Source organism: Aphidius gifuensis, linkage group LG6 (genome assembly GCF_014905175.1).
Source record: "Aphidius gifuensis isolate YNYX2018 linkage group LG6, ASM1490517v1, whole genome shotgun sequence".
Lineage (NCBI taxonomy): Eukaryota > Metazoa > Arthropoda > Insecta > Hymenoptera > Braconidae > Aphidius > Aphidius gifuensis.
The window spans coordinates 16,947,909-16,968,437 of record NC_057793.1 but is presented as its reverse complement, the minus strand read 5'-3'; the positions used below and the strand labels follow the sequence as shown (position 1 = coordinate 16,968,437).

The following is a 20,529-nucleotide window of genomic DNA, read 5'->3' as shown; positions in this document are numbered from 1 at the left end:
GAGGAAAATCCAAATGCTGGCAAGCGATGGAATAGCCCAGAAGCAAGTCAGCAAAGGCTCAAAGTAAACGATCACGTGCAAATAACAACTGATAAAGCCTTATCAATCTTCAAAGGAATCTCTAGAGTTGCAAAAGCTGATTGGGGACTAAAACAGAGAACATTGAATACTCTTTATAGAGGCCTCTACGTCTCCATAGTCACATACGCAGCTGCCAGCTGGCATGATTGCTTAGAATATAAAGACAAGATAGCTCTCACGAGAAACCAAAGAGAATGTTTGATATTTATCACCAAAGCATACAAAACGGTATCAACAGATCCCTTGCAGGTGATAGCAGGCCAACTTCCAATTGATCTCCAAGTCACTAAAAAAGCACTCGAATATAATATTCGTAAGAATATAGCTTTTGAATATAAAAATACAATTTTCAATTCGCTTAGTGACAAAAAAGATCAAGCCAAAGCCAAAAACATCCTTGAAAATATAGTATTAGATGTTTGGCAGAAGCAATGGGAGAAATCTCAGAACGGGCGAATAACATACAGCTATTTTCTATCTGTGAAAAGCAGGTACATCTCTAAAGAAGAATATAACCACTATACTGTCCAATTTCTGAGCAGGCATGGGGACTTCCAATAGAAACTTCATAGCAGAGGCCAGACTAAGACAGCAACATGTGGTTGCGGATTTAAAGAAGAGACGCCTGATCACATTTTGAGAAACTGTACATTATACAACGAAGAAAGAACAACTTTGATAGACAAAGCTCTAGAGAACGGATTCACTTGGCCAGTACAGCCTTCAGACTTAGTATCTTCTAATCTATCGAGCGCGTTCAATATATTTACAAAAAGCGTTCTGAAAAAGAAACAGTTAGAGAAAAGTCAGAAACTTGGTATAATCTAACGTGAACAGATGGCAACGAACTGGCTCATGGATATTACCACACAATAGGCAACGATTATCACTCGAAAACAGAAATGATTTCTGAAAACGTGATCTTTCAATTCTTTCACGAAACGCACCGCAACAAAAACACGAAAGTGTCTAAGATCGTGAAATGACTCTGAAAAGAAGATCGCGAAGAAAAGTCATAAATAAAAATGAACATGGATAATAAGAACCAAAACTTTAAATATGATTATAGATTAGGCAGAACGCATGCATTGTGAACTGATAATTCCAACTGTCATGGTGTTCGAGAGCCAAGCGTGTAAGAGTGATATGAAAAATTAATTAAAAATATTTATTTTTTTTTCAATTTTTTTGAATGATCAAATTATACTCCCGCGTGATCCGATTCAAGGACACTGCCAGGCGGGGAGTTTGACTGAGGTGGTACATCTGTCAAAGAATAACGCAGGTGTCCTAAGGCCAGCTCAGCGAGGACAGAAACCTCGCGTAGAGCAAAAAGGCAAAAGCTGGCTTGATCTCGATGTTCAGTATGCAAAGCATGGCCTATCGATCCTTTTGGCTTAAAAAGTTTTCAGCAAGAGGTGTCAGAAAAGTTACCACAGGGATAACTGGCTTGTGGCGGCCAAGCGTTCATATTTAAAATTCATATTTTAAAATTCAACACAAAGTAATGTTCTGTTTTATTTTAAAATAACATGAGACACTTTTATAGAAACAGTTAAAAAAAAAATAAAAAACGATATTCGTAGTAAGAACATTTTTTATATAAGAATTGTATCGCACCACGGATCCAAATATACCACGATAATTTCACAAGGGTTGTAAGGCCTTATGTTTGATACAGGGCTATCAAAGGATGTGGAGGATAGGTTGTAACTTGAAATAATAGGAATAACACTTTAAATAAATCCAAACACTGTGGCTTAAATTCTATTAATATATTCACTTTATTATTTCACTAAAATTATAATTAATTGTATTGTATATTGTATATTGAGTTGACTCTAACAAGTGTTGTCATGGACAGACACTACTATTTTATATTGTAAGTATAAAGAAATCCCGTTGTACGCGAATCAATATTAATTAGAGATGTTACGTAAACGAGTGTTGAAGAGCAACTGATTTCTCAGTTTGTTGAAAATTGTTAAGTCCAAAAAATGGGTGTATACTTAGTTAAAAATTAGTTTTAATTGGTCAAAAATTAGTTCAAGAGAGGGTAAAAAAACTATGTGTAGGTGGTGGGATTTTTAGACATGAAATTGGGCCTTGAGTGCTCCAAAGGGTGACATAAAAATACCATGTGTAAATAAAAAATATAGATTTTACGACCGGAAAGTCCAAGACGTTTTCATGAATTTAGTTTATTTTAAAAAGTTATAAATTTACTTTTTATTGTCGATTTTACGATCATTCTGTGTATCGAAAATACGTTAGTGCAGTTGTTTGACAGATGTGAGATTTTCTCTAATTCTTGACAAATAATGTTTTAAAAAATATGTTATAATAGTACCAAAGAGAAACTTGAGTTTATGGTTTTATTTGTTACGTGAATTTTACTCAAAAGTCTATGCATGAGTTGACCATGTGTGGGAATATTCGAGTTTGTAAAAAGCTATTAAAAGTAAATAAATTAAATCGTTGTTTAAAATATTTTAGAAAAAATATAAACCAAAATTGTTAGTCATATGTTATTTGAAATTGTATGATCTCGTGATCTAGCCATAAAAAACAGAGTAATGTTTAAAACTTATCAACTTATTGTATTTTGTTTAAAAAAATAAAAAGAATAAAAATCTGGTCAGTCTGGGACCGACAGACATATGGTTCGACCCGGAACATTCTCCCCCCGTTGAGAGGTCGGCCGATCAACTTAAATATCTAGAACAGAAAAAAGTGTTAGTAAATGTAAATTTAATTTATTCTAATGTCATTCTGGGTCACAAGGAACCAGGGGTGCTATTTTCTTGACGTTGCGTTTGTAGGTAGACTTTGCTGTTTTGATGGTGACCGTACGGACAATACCATCCGTCCCAGGATGCGTCTCGATGATTCGACCCAATGCCCAATGCAGAGGTGGAATGTTGTCTTCCTTCAATAAGACCACATCGCCTATTTCTATGTTGTTGTTGTCTTTGTTCCACTTACTGCGGTTGATCATCTCGTTGAGATATTCATTGTGCCAACGTTGCCAAAATTCTTGTTTCATTTGTTCAATCAGTTGCTATCTAGACAACCTGTTCATGGGTATGTTGTTGTAGTCATGATCTCTTATAGTTGTGAGAGCATGTCCAATTAAAAAATGTCCAGGTGATAACGCTGTGAGATCGTTTGGATCACTTGATATAGGCGTTAATGGACGAGAATTTAAAATTGCTTCAACTTCAATAATTAGTGCATTAAATTCTTCTTGTGATAATAAAATATCTGGTTTAATAACCCTTTTAAAATGATGTTTAAATGACTTTACTGCGGCTTCCCAGAGTCCGCCAAAATGTGGAGAAAGTGGTGGCGTAAAATGCCATTGAATTTTTCTTGTGTTAAAAAATTCTTGTAATTTATTTTGTGCATCGTTTGATTTTAATTGATCTTGTAATCTAATTAATTCATTGTTGGCCCCTATGAAATTTAAACCATTGTCTGAATAAATATCAGTCGGGTAACCACGTCTTGCTACAAATCTTTTTAAAGCAGCAATAAAACAATCTGTAGTTAAATCACTGACCATTTCTAGATGTACAGCTTTGATGACGAGACATACAAAGACTGCTACGTATATTTTTACCTTTATTCTATTTCTTTCTTTCTTTTCTTTGACTAAAAAAGGTCCACAAAAGTCAACTCCAACTATTGTAAATGGAATTGCTTCATTGACTCTAGCTTTTGGTAGATTGCCCATCAGGTAATCAATTGTACGAGGCTGTGCTCGTAGACATGTTGTACAAGTACGTATTATTTTACCTACTTGATTGCGACCATCAATTGGCCAATATTGTTGTCTTACAGCATATAGCGTGGCTTGAGTGCCAGTATGCAAATTTACTTTATGTTCATGTTTAATTATTAATGAAGTTACATGATGATTTTTAGGTAAAATAATCGGGTGCTTTTGATTGTATAGAATAGAGGCATTTTGTAATCGCCCTCCTACTCGCAATAATCCATTTTTATCAATAAATGGAGTGAGTTTAATTAATTTACTTTTTTGATTTAATTGTCTTTGATTTTCTAGAATTTTTAATTCATCAAAAAATATTTCTTTTTGTACTAGTTTAATTATTGTATTAGTAGCATATTCAATCTCATTGATTTTTAAATAACTAGTATTCTTGTTGTTTGTTTTCATTCGCAAACAATATGCAATAACATTTTGTAATTTATTCCAAGATGAATAACGAGTTAAAATATTGTAATCATTTTTATTGTTTATATTTACTTGTGTTTGTGCTGCACTTGTTGTAATTGTGTTGAGACATGTGTTGTTCTTGAGCTCAGGTAGACTGCAACCCTCGGTCATCTCGAATTTCGGCCAGCCATCTGGATCTTCACACAGCCAAGACGGCCCATGTTGCCATGTTGTTGTTTTGATGAATTCTTCAGGTAGTTGACCTCTTGAAATCAGGTCAGCAGGATTGTCATGTGTACGTACATGGCACCATTGTGTTGTTTTTGTTTTTTCTTGTATTTTGGCAATTCTGTTTGCCACGAATGTTTTCATAACACTTGGCTCTTTTCTTAGCCAGTGTAAAACAATTGTAGAATCTGACCACAAATATGTGTCATCTATTGTTATGTGTATTGCTTTAATTATTGTTGTATAAAGCGAAGCAAGTAATAATGCTCCACATAATTCCAATCTAGGGATTGATAGTGTCTTGAGAGGAGCTATGGTGCCCTTGGCAATATAAAAGGTGTGTGTAAACTTACCTTTTGTATCAATGGACCTGAGATAAATACAAGCCCCATATGCTTTTTTCACTGGCATCACAAAAGCCATGTAATTGCATATACTTGTTGTATCTTTTCAATATTGTATGTCTTTTAAAGATAAATCATTTAAAAGTTGTAATTGGTTGTAAATGTCAACCACCATTTTAATTGGTAATGGGATAGGTTCATCCCCAGCCAATGTTTATATATCTGATAATTGTTGCATAACTATTTTTGCTGTCATAACAACTGGACCAAGAAGTCCAAGTGGATCAAAGATTTTTCCAATTTCAGAAAAAATTTTGCGTTTTGTAATTTCGTCAAATGTAATTGTTTTAACTGTGTAAACAATTGTATCTGTAGTAGATTTCCAGTAAACACCAAGTGTTTTTATTGCACTAGAGTCATTCAATTGTAATTGTAGATTCTTGTTAACCTCTGGAAGGCCTTCTAATAGTCTAGGCTCATTGGAAGCCCATTTGCGTATATTTAACATACCTTGTTGTAATAAAGGAATTAATTCATCCCTCAATTTAATTGCTTCTTCAAATGTTTGTGTACCAGATAAAAGATCATCGACATATAGATCTCTCTTGAGTATTTCTGATGCTATAGGAAAATTTTCTTGTTCATCATCAGCTAATTTATGTAGACATCGTATAGCTAGGAATGGTGATGGAGCAAGACCAAATGTTACAGTATTTAATTCATATGTTTTGATAATACCAGACGTATTTCTCCATAAAATACGTTGATATTTTCTATCTTGTGGACGTAATGTAAAATTGTCTGTACATTTTCTAATGTCACCAGTCAGTACGTACTGGTGTAATCTAAATCGAAGTAGTAATGAGAAAATGTTCTGTCTGTATTGTTGGACCAACATGTAGCAATTCATTGAGCGAATGACCCTTGGAACCTCTTGGCTGAGCCGTCGAACACGACTCGTACTTTTGTTGTTCTTTCTTCTTTTATCACTGCATGATGAGGTAAATAAAACCATCTTCTTGTAATTGTTTATCTGGTACTTCAGACATGTGACCTAAGTCTAGGTATTCTTGTAGTACAGCGTTGTATTGTATTTTAGTTCTACATTATTTTTGTAATTTTCTTTCAATTGAATTGCCTTTTATTGTTGTAATTCGTGTCTCCAAGTTGATCGACAGATTGTTTGAATGGTAAGGCGACGACGTATCGGCCTTCTTGTTTCTTTTTGTAACATGTTGTAGAAAATGTTCTTCACATGCTTGTTCATCTACTGTGAGATGACTTGTTTCTAGTATTTCTTCAATTTCCCAGAACTTAGCTAAATTGAATTGTGTGTCTGATGCCAGGTGACAAGACACTTGCTTTGTTGCTTTGTTTGTAGGTGCACTACCTCCGATGACCCATCCTAATTTTGTCTTTTGTAAAAATAAATCAGGGCCACCAGATTTAGACAAATCTATTTGTCCTTGTGTAAATAAATTTGACATGGTAACACCTGCTCCCAATAAAATATCAACTGGAGCAGGTTGATGAAAATTAGGGTCTGCTAATTTCATTGTATTAGGAATTTTAATATTATCTTTATTAATTATTTGATCAGGTATATTTTCCGAAATTCTTGGAACTGTCAGAAAACTTAATGTTCTTTCATATTTTGTGTGACAAGATTGAATTGTGGTACTTACAACATGTTTAGAAATTGTTGAAGCTGTGTTCAATGCACCAATTGAGATTGAACATTTCTTTTTATTTAATTTAAGTTTACTTGCCATACTTTCAGTCATAAAATTTGCAGTTGAGCACGTATCAAGAAGACATCGACATTGTATTTTTTCTCCGTCAATATTGAATACATTGATGAGTGCTGAGACGACTAATACACTTGTTGTTGAGTTGACTACAAATGCTATAGGTCGTCCTGGATGTATACTACTATGCTGTAGTCATATTTGTTTGTTTACATCTGCTACTGGAACAGATGTTGTGTTGGCCTGGTCAGACTCAATGGTCGTTGGCCGATGCAAAAATGTATGGTGTTTTTTGTCGCAGGTACGACACCCTGTTGACTTGCAATCTTTGACCCCGTGCCCTTTTTTCAGGCAATTCAAGCATAATGAGGCCTTGATTGCAGCCTTATATCTTTCTTCTTGTGTAAACTTTTTGAATATCTCACAACTATATACAGAGTGTGTCTCGGAACATATTGGACAGACACGTGTAGTAGTTGTTGTCAATGATATTCCACCTTTTTTAACTTGGGGTTTTTCACCCTTTTTATTTTCATTTGTATTTGTTTCTTCTTTCAAAGCAAAATTAGCACATCTTGCTCGTTGTTCCAAAAATTCTAACAAGTCGGAATATTTTGGTATTTCATGAGAATTATGAGTCATTTCCCATGCAAAAATTGTATCTTGATTTAATTTTAATAACATAAAATCAACTAGTGCTATGTCCCATGCATTATGTTTAACTTGTAAATTTTCTAATGCTTTAATACGTTGTCTAAATGTATCTACTAACTCACCAAGAGCTGCAGGTGTATCTTTTTTCAACTTTGGATAATCTCGTATTATTGACCAATGTCTGTGAGTCAAAAGACGTTTATCTTCATATTTGTTTTTTAATATTAACAATGCTGCATCATAATTATTATCATTAATTTCTAAATGTTTTATAAGTTCTAAGGCCTTGCCTGTAAGAACATTTGTCAAGTGATATAAACTAAAAAATGCGTCAAACTTATCTTGTGTACCATCAAACTTTGGAATATGTATTTGTGGAACTGGAAACATTGTGTTAATGTTATTATTTGTATTTGTCGAACTTGTATTATTTGCAATGCTAGTATTGCGTAACAATTTTGTTGCTTCAGCAACAGCTGAAAAATACGAGTTTTGAATTGTAAGCTTCTCTGGAGCTTCTGTTTCTTCATCAATTTCTTCTAATTGATCTTGTATATCCTCGAAAACATAAAAACGTTCTCGAAGTGTTTTGAGCACTACTTCAAACTCGTCTGGATCAAATCGATCTTGATTAAGTTTGATTCTATCCATTCTTTTTGTAAAGTCTGTAATTGATTTTTTAAACATCCCACGTTGTCTGTGAAGATTTTTAACTTTGTCTTGTAACGCTTTGTCACTTGTTTCAACCATTGTAAATAGAGTGCTGTGACTCTCACTATACTTAACTTCACTAAAGTCACTGGTAAATATTCACTTGGTGAATCCGGCTCGAAGGACCAAAAAATGTATCGCACCACGGATCCAAATATACCACGATAATTTCACAAGGGTTGTAAGGCCTTATGTTTGATACAGGGCTATCAAAGGATGTGGAGGATAGGTTGTAACTTGAAATAAGAGGAATAACACTTTGAATAAATCCAAACACTGTGGCTTAAATTCTATTAATATATTCACTTTATTATTTCACTAAAATTATAATTAATTGTATTGTATATTGTATATTGAGTTGACTCTAACAAGTGTTGTCATGGACAGACACTACTATTTTATATTGTAAGTATAAAGAAATCCCGTTGTACGCGAATCAATATTAATTAGAGATGTTACGTAAACGAGTGTTGAAGAGCAACTGATTTCTCAGTTTGTTGAAAATTGTTAAGTCCAAAAAATGGGTGTATACTTAGTTAAAAAATTAGTTTTAATTGGTCAAAAATTAGTTCAAGAGAGGGTAAAAAACTAGGTGTAGGTGGTGGGATTTTTAGACATAAAATTGGGCCTTGTGTGGTCCAAAGGGTGACATAAAAAATACCATGTGTAAACAAAAAATATAGATTTTACGACCGGAAAGTCCAAGACGTTTTCATGAATTTAGTTTATTTTAAAAAGTTATAAATTTACTTTTTTATTGTCGATTTTACGATCATTCTGTGTATCGAAAATACGTTAGTGCAGTTGTTTGACAGATGTGAGATTTTCTCTAATTCTTGACAAATAATGTTTTAAAAAAAATGTTATAATAGTACCAAAGAGAAACTTGAGTTTATGGTTTTATTTGTTACGTGAATTTTACTCAAAAGTCTATGCATGAGTTGACCATGTGTGGGAATATTCGAGTTTGTAAAAAGCTATTAAAAGTAAATAAATTAAATCGTTGTTTAAAATATTTTAGAAAAAATATAAACCAAAATTGTTAGTCATATGTTATTTGAAATTGTATGATCTCGTGATCTAGCCATAAAAAACAGAGTAATGTTTAAAACTTATCAACTTATTGTATTTTGTTTAAAAAAATAAAAAGAATAAAAATCTGGTCAGTCTGGGACCGACAGACATATGGTTCGACCCGGAACAAGAATTATCATGAAAAAATGAAGATAACAATTTTAACCATATCAAGAGGCCTCGCGTCAAGTATCAAAAAAAAAATCAAAGTGGGAGAAACGAGATCTAACTACCGTGCCTATATATTATCGGCATAGAGCTACCCTAACCCTCCAATTCCTTGGGAATTGAATTTTAAAATATGATTGATCAGATAGAAATATTTTTTCTTCTGATCATCTTATAAAATCAATATCAAACTTTTTAATAAAAAAAAAAAAAACATATTTTATAGATGTATACTTTTTTTTTAAACTTCAAAATCATTTTCTAATTTTTCAGAAATTGCGTTTTTCTTGAAATTCTTTTAAAACCTTACCGCACTCTGACAAACATTATAAAACCAAAATCAGATTAAAGCCAACCCAAGTCACATGTTATTGTTTATTTTCTTTCCATCAAGTTTAATGAGTTTTTTTTTTTACATCATATGTAAACAAAAATATAAAATATTTTTATTTACAAAAAGATTTATTTTCTAATATCTAAATCAGCCTATCTCTTAGTAATACAAGATCAAATGACCAAGTTTATTGAATTAGTGGCCCTGCGCGTAGCCACAGGTAAAATTATCCGAGAGAAACTCGAAGATTTGGTAATCTTTCGTCACGGGACTGCGCGTACCTTAATCACGGATAATGGGACCGAATTCGTCAACAAAGAAATAAAAGCTTTGTCAGAGTGGGTAACTTTACAAACCACACCGCCCTATCATCCACAGGCTGATCCCATGGAGAGGGTTAATAGAAGTCTTAAGACTATGTTAAGAGCGTACTTAGATGGTATCACCAGGATTGGGATGTCCACCTGGCCGAATTTCGGTTTGCGTATCACGAAGCTCTATTGACTAATCCTTCTTTCGCTAATACGGGTCGAGAAATGCGTATGCCTAACTCGCTTCGGGAGGAATTTGAAGGCGAAACCACCTTAGTACCAATCCCCATTGAAAAATGGAACGAGCGGATGAGGTCTCAACACTCTCCGTCAAGCCCATATTTTCTCTCGCGAAGAAGCAACCGACAGACAAGCCCAACAATATAACTCACGTCACCGTAATGTTGAATTTGAAGAAGGCCAGTTGGTATTGAGGAAGACTCATCCACTGTCAAACGCGATAAAAAAATACTCGGCTAATCTTGAGAAACCTTATGAGGGACCATTCGTCATATCCCGTAAGATCTCAGCTAACCGTTACGAGCTAACAGACTTTACCGGAAAATATTTAGGCCCAAGCACCATCTCCGATTTAAAACCATGGTTAATTCGAGACTGAGAGGTTCTCTCTTAATCAGGATTAACGACCACGATTTAACACCACTGAAATTTTGTTGTAAAATTGCTTTTCACAGATGAGGGAATTACGGTCCAGCAAGAAGGCCGTGAGTGACCCCTCGATCACACGTAGGGTAATTCCGAGCCCAAGAAAAGATTTAAAGCTGGTATCTAAATCATTGAGAAGCCGAAGCGTCGTCTATACCAGCAGCGACAGCAGTATCGACGGAGCAGCGACTACTAAAGCTTCAGTGGAAGTACCTGAACCAACGAATAAATCCGAGACAGATCTCGTGCTAGTAGATGTATTGGAGCCACATCGAGCAGAACTAGAAGAAATCTCTGTCAAGAATCCTGAGCTGATCTCATCAATCTCTCAGGTATGCCCACGTCTACTGGAACGTGAACAACCTGCCTCAGTAGACCTAGGACAACATTTTGAATTTATCGACACCTCAGACCCATTGGAGTTGGTTGAGAGTAACTCAGCCTCTCTCGCAAATGAAATTGATTTGTTGACCATTGCACCGGAGGAAGCTTTGTCGCAAGTAAATCCCCTGACACCATGTGAGGATTTATCCTCGCTCAAACTTGCTGTAGTACCTGGCAAAATTCCAGCTACGCCTAAAACTGGAGGATCAGCCGAGGGTACCCTCGATTGCACTCCAGGAGCTGACTCCGATTTAGAAGCAGGCTTTCGCAGTTCTGATTCAGTCAGGATTAAAACGAAAAAGAGGTCAGCCAGAGATCAACTTCACCCCTGTACATCTTACCAGACTGTCGACCAAAACTATCGTTGTCAAAATTATCATTTGATAACGAAAACCCACCATCAAACGTCTTTTATCAACTACCTGGTCGAGCTAAGCCGAGGATAACTCGAGTAACGAAACAACTGACAGATCTTGAACGTTTTAAAATTGAGATACCTGATAAAAAAAAGGCTGATAAACCTACAGCAATGGAAACGGAACCTGCTAAACGTGAGGTAAAACCTCCCAGGCCAGAACCCATGATGGTATCTATACCATTGGAGAAACTTGATATCACATTCGGTACCGTGGGCAACTTAGCTAGCTGGGCTGCACCACCAGTTCAGAGTAATGTCGAGAGGAAACCTACCTACGCAGAGGTTTCAAAATCACCACCAGGCTCACCAAAGAAACTGACACAACTGGTTAATGTTGTAACTCCACCAAAGACTAGTATACCACCTACTAGACCAGTTACACCTCTGGTACCAGCGACACCGTCAGCCGATGAAGCAGCACCTCCAAAGGCGTCCGCAACACCAATTTCGGCTGCCGTCGGCCGTAAACGAGAAATAGACGCGTAGCGGGAAACGATGGCAAAATCGCTGAAAAACCCAAGCGTAAGGAGAGACCTCATTGTTTTCGCTGTCGTGCACATACTCACTGCACATACCAGTGCACCAGACCTGACAGTGAGTGTAGATTGGGGAGAAATACTGTGGGATCAAGCCCAACAGCTGCTACCATGATGACGACAAGTTGGATTACCGATCCAGTACCGAGAGTTGACATATGCAACACTGAGCCAGAGAATATCCCTATGTCTAGTCAAGACGATTATAAGCCAGCTGAGTCGATGATGTAAATGGACCCGGTTCCAGTAATGGTGCATAGGGCACCCACACCAACGAGAAATACACCACAAGCCATAGTACCTGATCCTGTTCCACCTAATAGCTGGGAGATGGGTTATCCTGACAGTGGTTCAGGTTACTACGGCCCGGTTCCACACCACTCCAACAGCGAAGCTCACCCATATTGGGGCCACTATGCACCACGAGCAGTTGGACGTGGTTGGTCCCAAGAGCCACTACGTCAACGAAGTATGACTTCAACTGAATTCTGCGGTTGACCTCGGCCACAATATGAAGATGCTTATTGGGGAAGTTCGTACTGCCAAGGTTCCCGGTATTATTGTCATCCACCTTGTCTGGATTTAAATTGTCGTTTCAGGCAATATTAAGTTGAGGAATAAAAGACTTATGCCAGGAGGCTGATCTCCGGCATGTGATAAAAAAAAAAAAAAAATATACATATAAAGACTGTTGCCTAGAGATTAACTCCCGGTATGTGATGAAGGTGTAAACTTATGGTGTTTGGTGGTTGAGCCCCATTATATAAAAAAAAAAAAAGAGAAAAAACAAAGAGTACAAATATATCATAATAACCTACCTCAACTGTTGATTATTATTAATAAATAAATTTTGATACTATCCTAGCTCTGTCCAGATTATTTCTTTTTCCCTATCCCCATGCAGTTTCTGTTCCAGGAAGACCATCAATCCAGAATACACGACCAGGACGAGTCTACTATCACCCGGAGGGGGCTGTGGCGTCATTCTAGCCTATTGTTTCTCGGTTCAACCAAGTTCCACAGGATAAGTTCACCGTCGTTTAGTCTCGGAGGGGGCTGTAGCGATATTTATCGCCTACCTTAAAAACCCAGCGTATATCATTTTTTTAGACTTTCTGACGGTGATATTATTTAATTAATTTATCTAATTTTCTTATTTAAATTCAAGCTCAGGCAGGAAAAAATTTATTTATTTTTTTTTGTTAAAATCGGGTAAACCCGGTAATACGTATTTTAATTTATTATTATTATTATTTGAAAACTCCAGCTTAATGTGGAGAGTATACAAGCTAACTCACTATAGTAAAAAGAGGAAGGGGAGTAGTATAAGATTTTCACGATATATTGTTTTAGAGTATCACAAACTCTCTCTCTGCTTTGGGACTTCGAGTTGAACAGTCGTTCTCTCTGAATAACCAAGTATTCTGAGCCTCTATGGGTTATCCCTGAGAGTAGCCTCGTGTTCGTTTTGGTTATGTTTGACTGAGGTTAATCCTGGTCTTGTTTAGCTTTTGATTTTTAATTTCGCGAATATCTTAAATCTAAATTCGATTATTGGAGGTTTGTGACGACGAACTACGATTGAGTTGATTTAATTAGTTTGGATTTTGATATAATAACGCGTAAATTAATTTTCCGATCACGATTTTAGTTTTGCTTTTGTATTTGATAACCGTTGGAAGCTATTTACGAATTTAGAATTGATTTACTGGTGATTTGTGTAAGCAGATTTCGATTTAGTTGAGGTATTCTCGATTCTAGTTTTTGGTTATGAAAATATGCTTATTTTGGATTTTTGATACGTTTTAATTATGTTTCTTATTTTATTATTGAGATTTTTGAATATAAATTTTGGCTTACGGCTTTGCTTAAATATTTGTTTGTAAAATTCATTATTTAATTAATTCTCCCACACAACTTTACCCGTTCCTCTCTCCATAACCCACATACTGAGCGACTCTTGGTTTTCCTCGAAGACTGAGTCTATGGAAGGTTTGTTTCGATTGAGCTCCTGGTGTTAATTTTGTGTTTTTAAATTCCGATTACGACTACGATTTTGGTTTGAGATTTCGACTACGTTTAAGATTAAGTTTGAGTTACCGTTCAGTTTCCGTTGAGTTGCAGTGTTGCCGTTGGATTTTCAGCAGATTTTATTGTCTTACTTTGATTCGCCTTATTTTCCGGGGTATTAGAATCTGTATTTTAGTTGAGAGTTTATTTTATGTTTTTGAGTTACGAAACTACGATTTTTAGTTATTATTATTATTATGTTTCTCATTCATTAATTTTTGGTATTAATGTTTTGGCCTAAAAATCGGATAAACTAATTATTTATTTAATATTTATTTATATTAATTTATAAATAATGTTTTAAAAATATTAATTCCCATAGCAACAGTCCAAAAAGGTATCTGACTCAAAATGTCATGTTACAATGCGAACCCTCTTTTCGTTTTATTTCTATTGATATTATTATTGAACACTAGCATCTTTATCCTGATATTATATGAAGTCTTACCGTAATTGTTTTACCGCGGAAATTAACAAGGTGACCGTCTTGATCTACAATTTTGATTTGTAGATAATCAATCGTTTTCACTGTCACTGGTAAATATATTGGATTAGTTGGCACCTCAATAATTTTATAACCCGGCGGTGTTGTAGGAAAAAAGTTGTGGATTGTATGAACTTTTCTATTATTGCTGTATGCACCCGTTGTAATGTTACACTCAATTCGTAATGCGATGATCCGATTGATATTAACAGGCATATCTGATTCATAAAGATGATTTGCTTCTAATATGCGTGGTTTAAAACCAAGTATACTAGCAATAGAATCCTGATATCTAAAATCTATATACTTTGAACTTTTAATATAACTACGTAATGTGTTTTGTCCACCCCATAATTCAATTGAATGAGTTTGAAGCACACTTGCAATATCTTCAAGTTCATAACTTCCAGTTGGAATTGTTATGATTTCATTATCTCCTAAATAAACTTTATTTATATCGTCATCAATATTTGGAATTGAATTGAATGTTAAAAATGAAGCGAGACTTAGATAATAGTTTTTTTCTCTCTGAGTTCAATTGCTGAAAAATATTGTGTCTCTAATATTGAAGAATTCCCTGATAGAGTTAATGTGAATGTATCATACATGATGAGGGTCACTTGATTACTGAAGAAATAATCGAATGTGATCAGTTTTCATATCATCCCCAATAAAAATTGAAGACCTAAATGTCCACAGTTATAAGTGTTTCAATTTTGGAAACGTTGATGATTAAATTTGATGCTACCAACATTTAAATATCTGACAAGATCTAAAGGAGGTTGTAGATTTCCAAAACTATCAAAATAAATTGCAATCTTTGAGTTTATTCTTTTATATGCAACCCAGTGTGTACCGTTATTCCCTTTATTATTAAGATTAACGACTCCACATTCAACATTCCATGGTCCATCTTCAGGCATATCATTACGCATGAACACTCCACGAAAGTTGGATATGTTGAACTGAATTGCACATTTCATTATATCATCATCAGATAAAGCTTGATGCGGTAGCATATTTAAAAGTTTTTTGGATTTAAATGTAAACCCATTCCTTTTTTGTAAGGTGTCATATATAAACCTTTTCCGATTGCTATGGACTCTAGCATTTTATTATGACGAATACTTTCAGCTAACTGTTTATTTGATGCATTAGCGCTATTAACAGCTTTAACAATACCAGATGCACCACCAACTAATCCACCTAATGCTGAAACCGCTGATAATATTGGTATCAAAAGTGGTAAAGCACCACCTACTTTTTTGAGATTTGAAGTAAGTGGTAAAATTCTAGGGATTATAACTTTTGATTTTCCACCATTACTCTTCACTGCTGCTCTAGCTCCTTTCAATGCGAATTTAATGGATGATGTTGTTGATGATTTATTTGAAGAATTCATCGCTTTCTTTGCTGCTTGAACAATTTTATTAAATGAAACCTTTTTTATTTTACGTTTACCTTTTTTTTTTCTTTTCAAACACTTCCTTTTCTTAACGCAAGACCCTTTTTTAATTTTTAGCTTCTTTTTTTGTTTTGATAAACTCATCCCGAATTTTGATTTAACACGCATTGATTTTGATACAAAAGCAGCTGCAGCTCTCTCACCGAAAGAAGAGTCTTTTGCGAAAATTCTTTTTGTTGCTTCCGTTGCTAATATATCATCAGCTTTATTTCGCAAATTTATGTAATTTATGTATATTGTTTTGATTTTGAGTGTAAGCAATATCGTGTCTTTTGCATGCAACATTGGATTCCGGGATTCTCACCTCTAGCTAATCGTTTCTCTAATTTTGTACCAGGTCCACAATATGAATATCCAGGAAGACGTAATTCAAATGGAAGCTTATTTATTAATTTATTCAATATACCACTTCCTGATTTTTCTTTTTTCTTTCGAGATGTATGTTCGATCATCATCAAAATTTCATATCAATTAAAATAAATAGTTTAATTTAATATAATGATGATAATATAATCATTAATTTTTGAATTTAATCTTGTCTAATCTGGACTAATTTATGCATTTAATATTATTGAATATTTGATAAATAGTTATTCTTTATTACTGCAATAGGATTTAATTGTTGATTTATTTATTTATTTCGATTGATTCTTTTTCTTGTTATTTCAATTTATTAAAATAAATTGTATGTATTTTATCTGTCAAATAAGTGATTAAAATACTAAGAAAAAGTAGTAGCTAAGAAAAAAATGTAGCTAAGGAATTAATGTTGCCGAAGAATTATTTTTTCAGGAAATAATGTTGCTTGAAAAATAATTTTTTGGCAACTGTAATTCCTTAGCTCCATCTTCCTAGCTACATCTTCCTTACTGCTGCTTTTCCTGGACATTTTTTGTGTCAATATATAATATACATGTAATTTTATTTTTAAAAATAAAAATGTCCAGGGAAAAGTAGTAGCTCAGGAAAAAGATAACTATAAGGAATTAATGTTGCCCGAATTATGTTTTAAGGAATTAATGTTGCAAAAAACATAATTTTTTTAACCACATTATTTTCTCAGCTGCTGCTGTCCCTTGTTATTTCATTTTTTTATTTGACAAATAAAATTAATACATTTTTTTTTTAATAAATTTAAATACCAACGAAAAAATTAATATGAATAATAAATCAATAAATAATAAAATTCCTTCGCAATAATAGTGAATTACAGCTATTCATCAAATATTAAATAATAATAAACGGATAAAATAATCAATCGGAAAACAAATTCATAAATTGATTATTATCAGAGCCGGGATGTTCGTCTGTTATTTCAGCTTGCCGTAAATACCATGGCAACATGGTGAAATATAGTTCAAAAAAAAGACGATCTGAACCTCGTACATGGAAAAAATGGCCTCAAAAAATGGCCTTATTTTTTTTGGCCTCTTAAAAATGGCCTCAAAAAACGGCCTTATTTTTTTTTTTTTGGCTTCTTAAAAATGGCTTTATGTTTTTGGCCATTTTTTGAGGCCATTTTTAAGAGGCCAAAAAAAATAAGGCCATTTTTTAAGGCCATTTTAAGCAAAAATAAATAAATTTTAAAGGCCATTTTTCCATGTACGAGGTTCAGATCGTCTTTTTAAACTTATTTCACCATGTTGCCATATTTAATAACCTTAAAGACGAACTTCCCGCTCTGTCATTAATTCAACACTGTCTTACGCATGTTGAAGAATCAGCTGTTCATATAGTACGTCGTTACATACTCGAGCCTATATTGAATTTTGACAGTAAATTAAATATTACTCATTGAGTTTCAATTATTGTGTTTACAAATCGATATAGATTAGCTCAGCATTTGCAATATGGATTTTGCAATACGACCTTTATTTTGATGATAATGTTAATAAAAATAAAAATAATAATAATATTAATGTTAATAATGAGAATAGTAAAATCAAATTTTTTACAGAATTGAGTGTTTTTTAAAATTTTTTAATTAATTAGATCAATAAAGTCAGACCGCCATTTCGTATTTGAAAGAGCAGTTAATAAGTCTAAATCATATGAGATATTTAAAAAAAAATGACCTATTATTTTTATCTTTCAGATTATAAATGTAAACAGAAGAATCCAGTGTAAACGGATTGTAGTTTTTTTTTTTCAATGTAATTCAGAGAGTTTTGAGTTGGGTCGACCCATATAGTAGGTCCAATATTGAAAATTTCGGCGAGCGGTGAAAGCGGTTAAATTCTACATAGAAAAATAAAGAAATTGGCATAATATGCGATTTTTTACATATTTTTTGACGCCGCCACAGTATTGTTACTAAAATATAGAAAAATTGCCATGTTAATTAAACGGGAAAAAGTAAGTGACTTGAGGCACGTGTTAATATTAAGATAGAGCTTTGAAATTTTGTCAGGATTTTTTTTTATTTATGTGGAACCATTCTAGGGGGTGCACTCATAAAAATTCATCATTGACCTTTTTAAGGGCCACCCTAATATTTATATTTATGAATATGAATGCAGTTACTAACCAGGTTTGTGTTTCGAAGATGAGCCATTTTATCTTCTGGAGCCGTGCACAAAGTATCCTCTAAACTTACTAACAACACGTTTATAATTTTATTTCACACACACACACACAGATATAGATATAAAAATAATTTTTTTTTTGTTTCAAATTATCAATTTATCGAAAGAAAAAAATAAATAATTAAATAAAAAATAAATAAATTTATCTCATTGAAATTAACAATTTAACATACTTGTCGTGTCAAGTCTTCTAACCTCACTCTCACCACGTTTTTTATTTTTATATGAACAATACTTCATAAAATTTTTTTGATTTCAAATGAGCAGTTTATTGAAAACAAATATATTTGATAGATGATAAATTTATCGACTCCACATAGTTTTATTCACCAGGTCTTTTAACCTCACTCTCACCACGTTTATTAATTTTTTTGAATTCTAATGAAGCTTCGAACACGACGTGTCAAACCGCAAACTATAAACGATACTGATTTGTGGTTAGAGTGTCATAATGTATCATAAAAATGGCAATATCTTTTGAACCAATCATATGTTGCTGAATTTCCTGATTGGTTGAGTAAAGAGAAAAAAAGAAAAAATGATCAAGGAGTAAGATAATTTTTTTTCAGGTTTTGATTGGTTAAAAAAATATTCTCTCATCCAATCGGATAATAGAAATTTTATGATTGGTTGCTTCTAGAGAAAATTTTTTCTATGATCTATGTGTGTGCAGTGATTGGTCCAAAAATATTATTGAAAAAAAATGTCATTGGTTCATTCATAAGAAATAATAATGGAAAAAAAAAAAACACGTTTTCCATACCACTTTATTCAACATTTTCTATCTCTGAAACTACCTCATGTTTATTTCATTTTAAACGTCTACAACATCAGGTGTTTTTTTTTTTTATTTTATCATGGATCGTTATTTAAGATTATTCAAGATTCAAAACGATTTATTGAAGCGGGTATGTTATTTTTCTTTTTTATTGACTATTTAATCCTTTTAAATTTATTTATTTTTTTTTTTTTATTAATGATTACCTTATTTTTACGTTGTCTTGTTTTGTTTTGATTTTTTTTTTTGTCTCATAACCTTCTATTTAGTAAGAACAAAAAAAAAATCATGTTCCATTCCATAAATTAATCAATTTATATTTTCACTTATTTTTTATCTTTTTTTATTTTTTCTTTTCGATTATTCATGTTTTTTTTCTATATACTCTACATAAGATTTTTCGTTGGAAATTGTTGAATTAAAATCACCACGTGGTTCTCATATAAATTGACCACGTGGTTCTCATATACAAAAACAATCACTTGTTCTCTTCAATCAGTATAGTTTCCAAATAAAAAAAAAATTTTCCATTGCATCTCTTAAGTCATCTATTAATAATATAAAATTTTTTTTAGGGAATTTTAATTTCCTATTATTTTCGCTGTTCATCTGGACCCCCCTTCCCCCCAACTATGGTAGACCCCCCCCCCCCGAAAATTTTCTAAGTCCCTTAATCTAAATACGATAAAAATGGGGAACATCATTAAATATGAAGGAAAATATAGAAAAATATAAAAGAAAAATCAGTGAATATAAAGAAAAAAAAGGGAATAAATATGGGAAAATATCAGCAAATATAGAGGACAAATTACTGAATATAAAAAAAAAACTGCTGAATATGAAGAAAAAACCGATAAATATGGAAAAATGTTAGTAAATATAAAAAAAAAAGGGTAAATATAAATAAAACTGTCATAATTATGGGAAAATGTCAGGGAAATATCAGTAAATATCAAGGAAAACTTACTGAATATAAAGAAAAATACGATAAATATGGAAAATATCAGTAAATATAAAAAAAAATCGCTGAATATAAAGAAAACTCTCATAATTATGGAAAAATATCAGGGAAATATCAGTATATATCAAGGAAAACTTACTGAATATAAAGAAAAATACGATAAATATGGAAAATATCAGTGAATATGAAAGAAAAATCACTGGATATGAAGAAAATCACGATACATATGGGAAAATATCAGTAAATGTAAAGAAAAATGTAGAAAAAAATAGGAAAATATCGAAGAAAAATCAGTAAATATAAAGAAAAAAACGATAAATATGGGAAAATATCAGTGAATACAAAG

General features: G+C 33.1%; 2 protein-coding genes across 2 annotated transcripts; one reads left to right on the top strand and one right to left on the bottom strand.

The window, feature by feature from the left end:
• Positions 1–6,417: 6,417 nt before the first annotated feature.
• LOC122859908 lies at positions 6,418–7,988 on the bottom strand. The gene has a single exon (XM_044163591.1). The coding sequence runs from the start codon at positions 7,986–7,988 to the stop codon at positions 6,780–6,782; it is 1,209 nt and encodes a 402-aa protein (XP_044019526.1). The 3' UTR covers positions 6,418–6,779.
• Positions 7,989–11,415: 3,427 nt separating this feature from the next.
• Positions 11,416–11,790, top strand: LOC122859907. Its single transcript, XM_044163590.1, has one exon. It carries the CDS (start codon positions 11,416–11,418, stop codon positions 11,788–11,790), a length of 375 nt encoding a protein of 124 aa, XP_044019525.1.
• The last annotated feature ends 8,739 nt before the right edge of the window (positions 11,791–20,529 follow it).

Excerpts from the sequence above, each read along its gene's own strand:
- LOC122859908 (XM_044163591.1), bottom strand. The coding sequence starts at position 7,988 with ATGGTTGAAACAAGTGACAAAGCGTTACAAGACAAAGTTAAAAATCTT.
- LOC122859907 (XM_044163590.1), top strand. The coding sequence starts at position 11,416 with ATGGAAACGGAACCTGCTAAACGTGAGGTAAAACCTCCCAGGCCAGAA.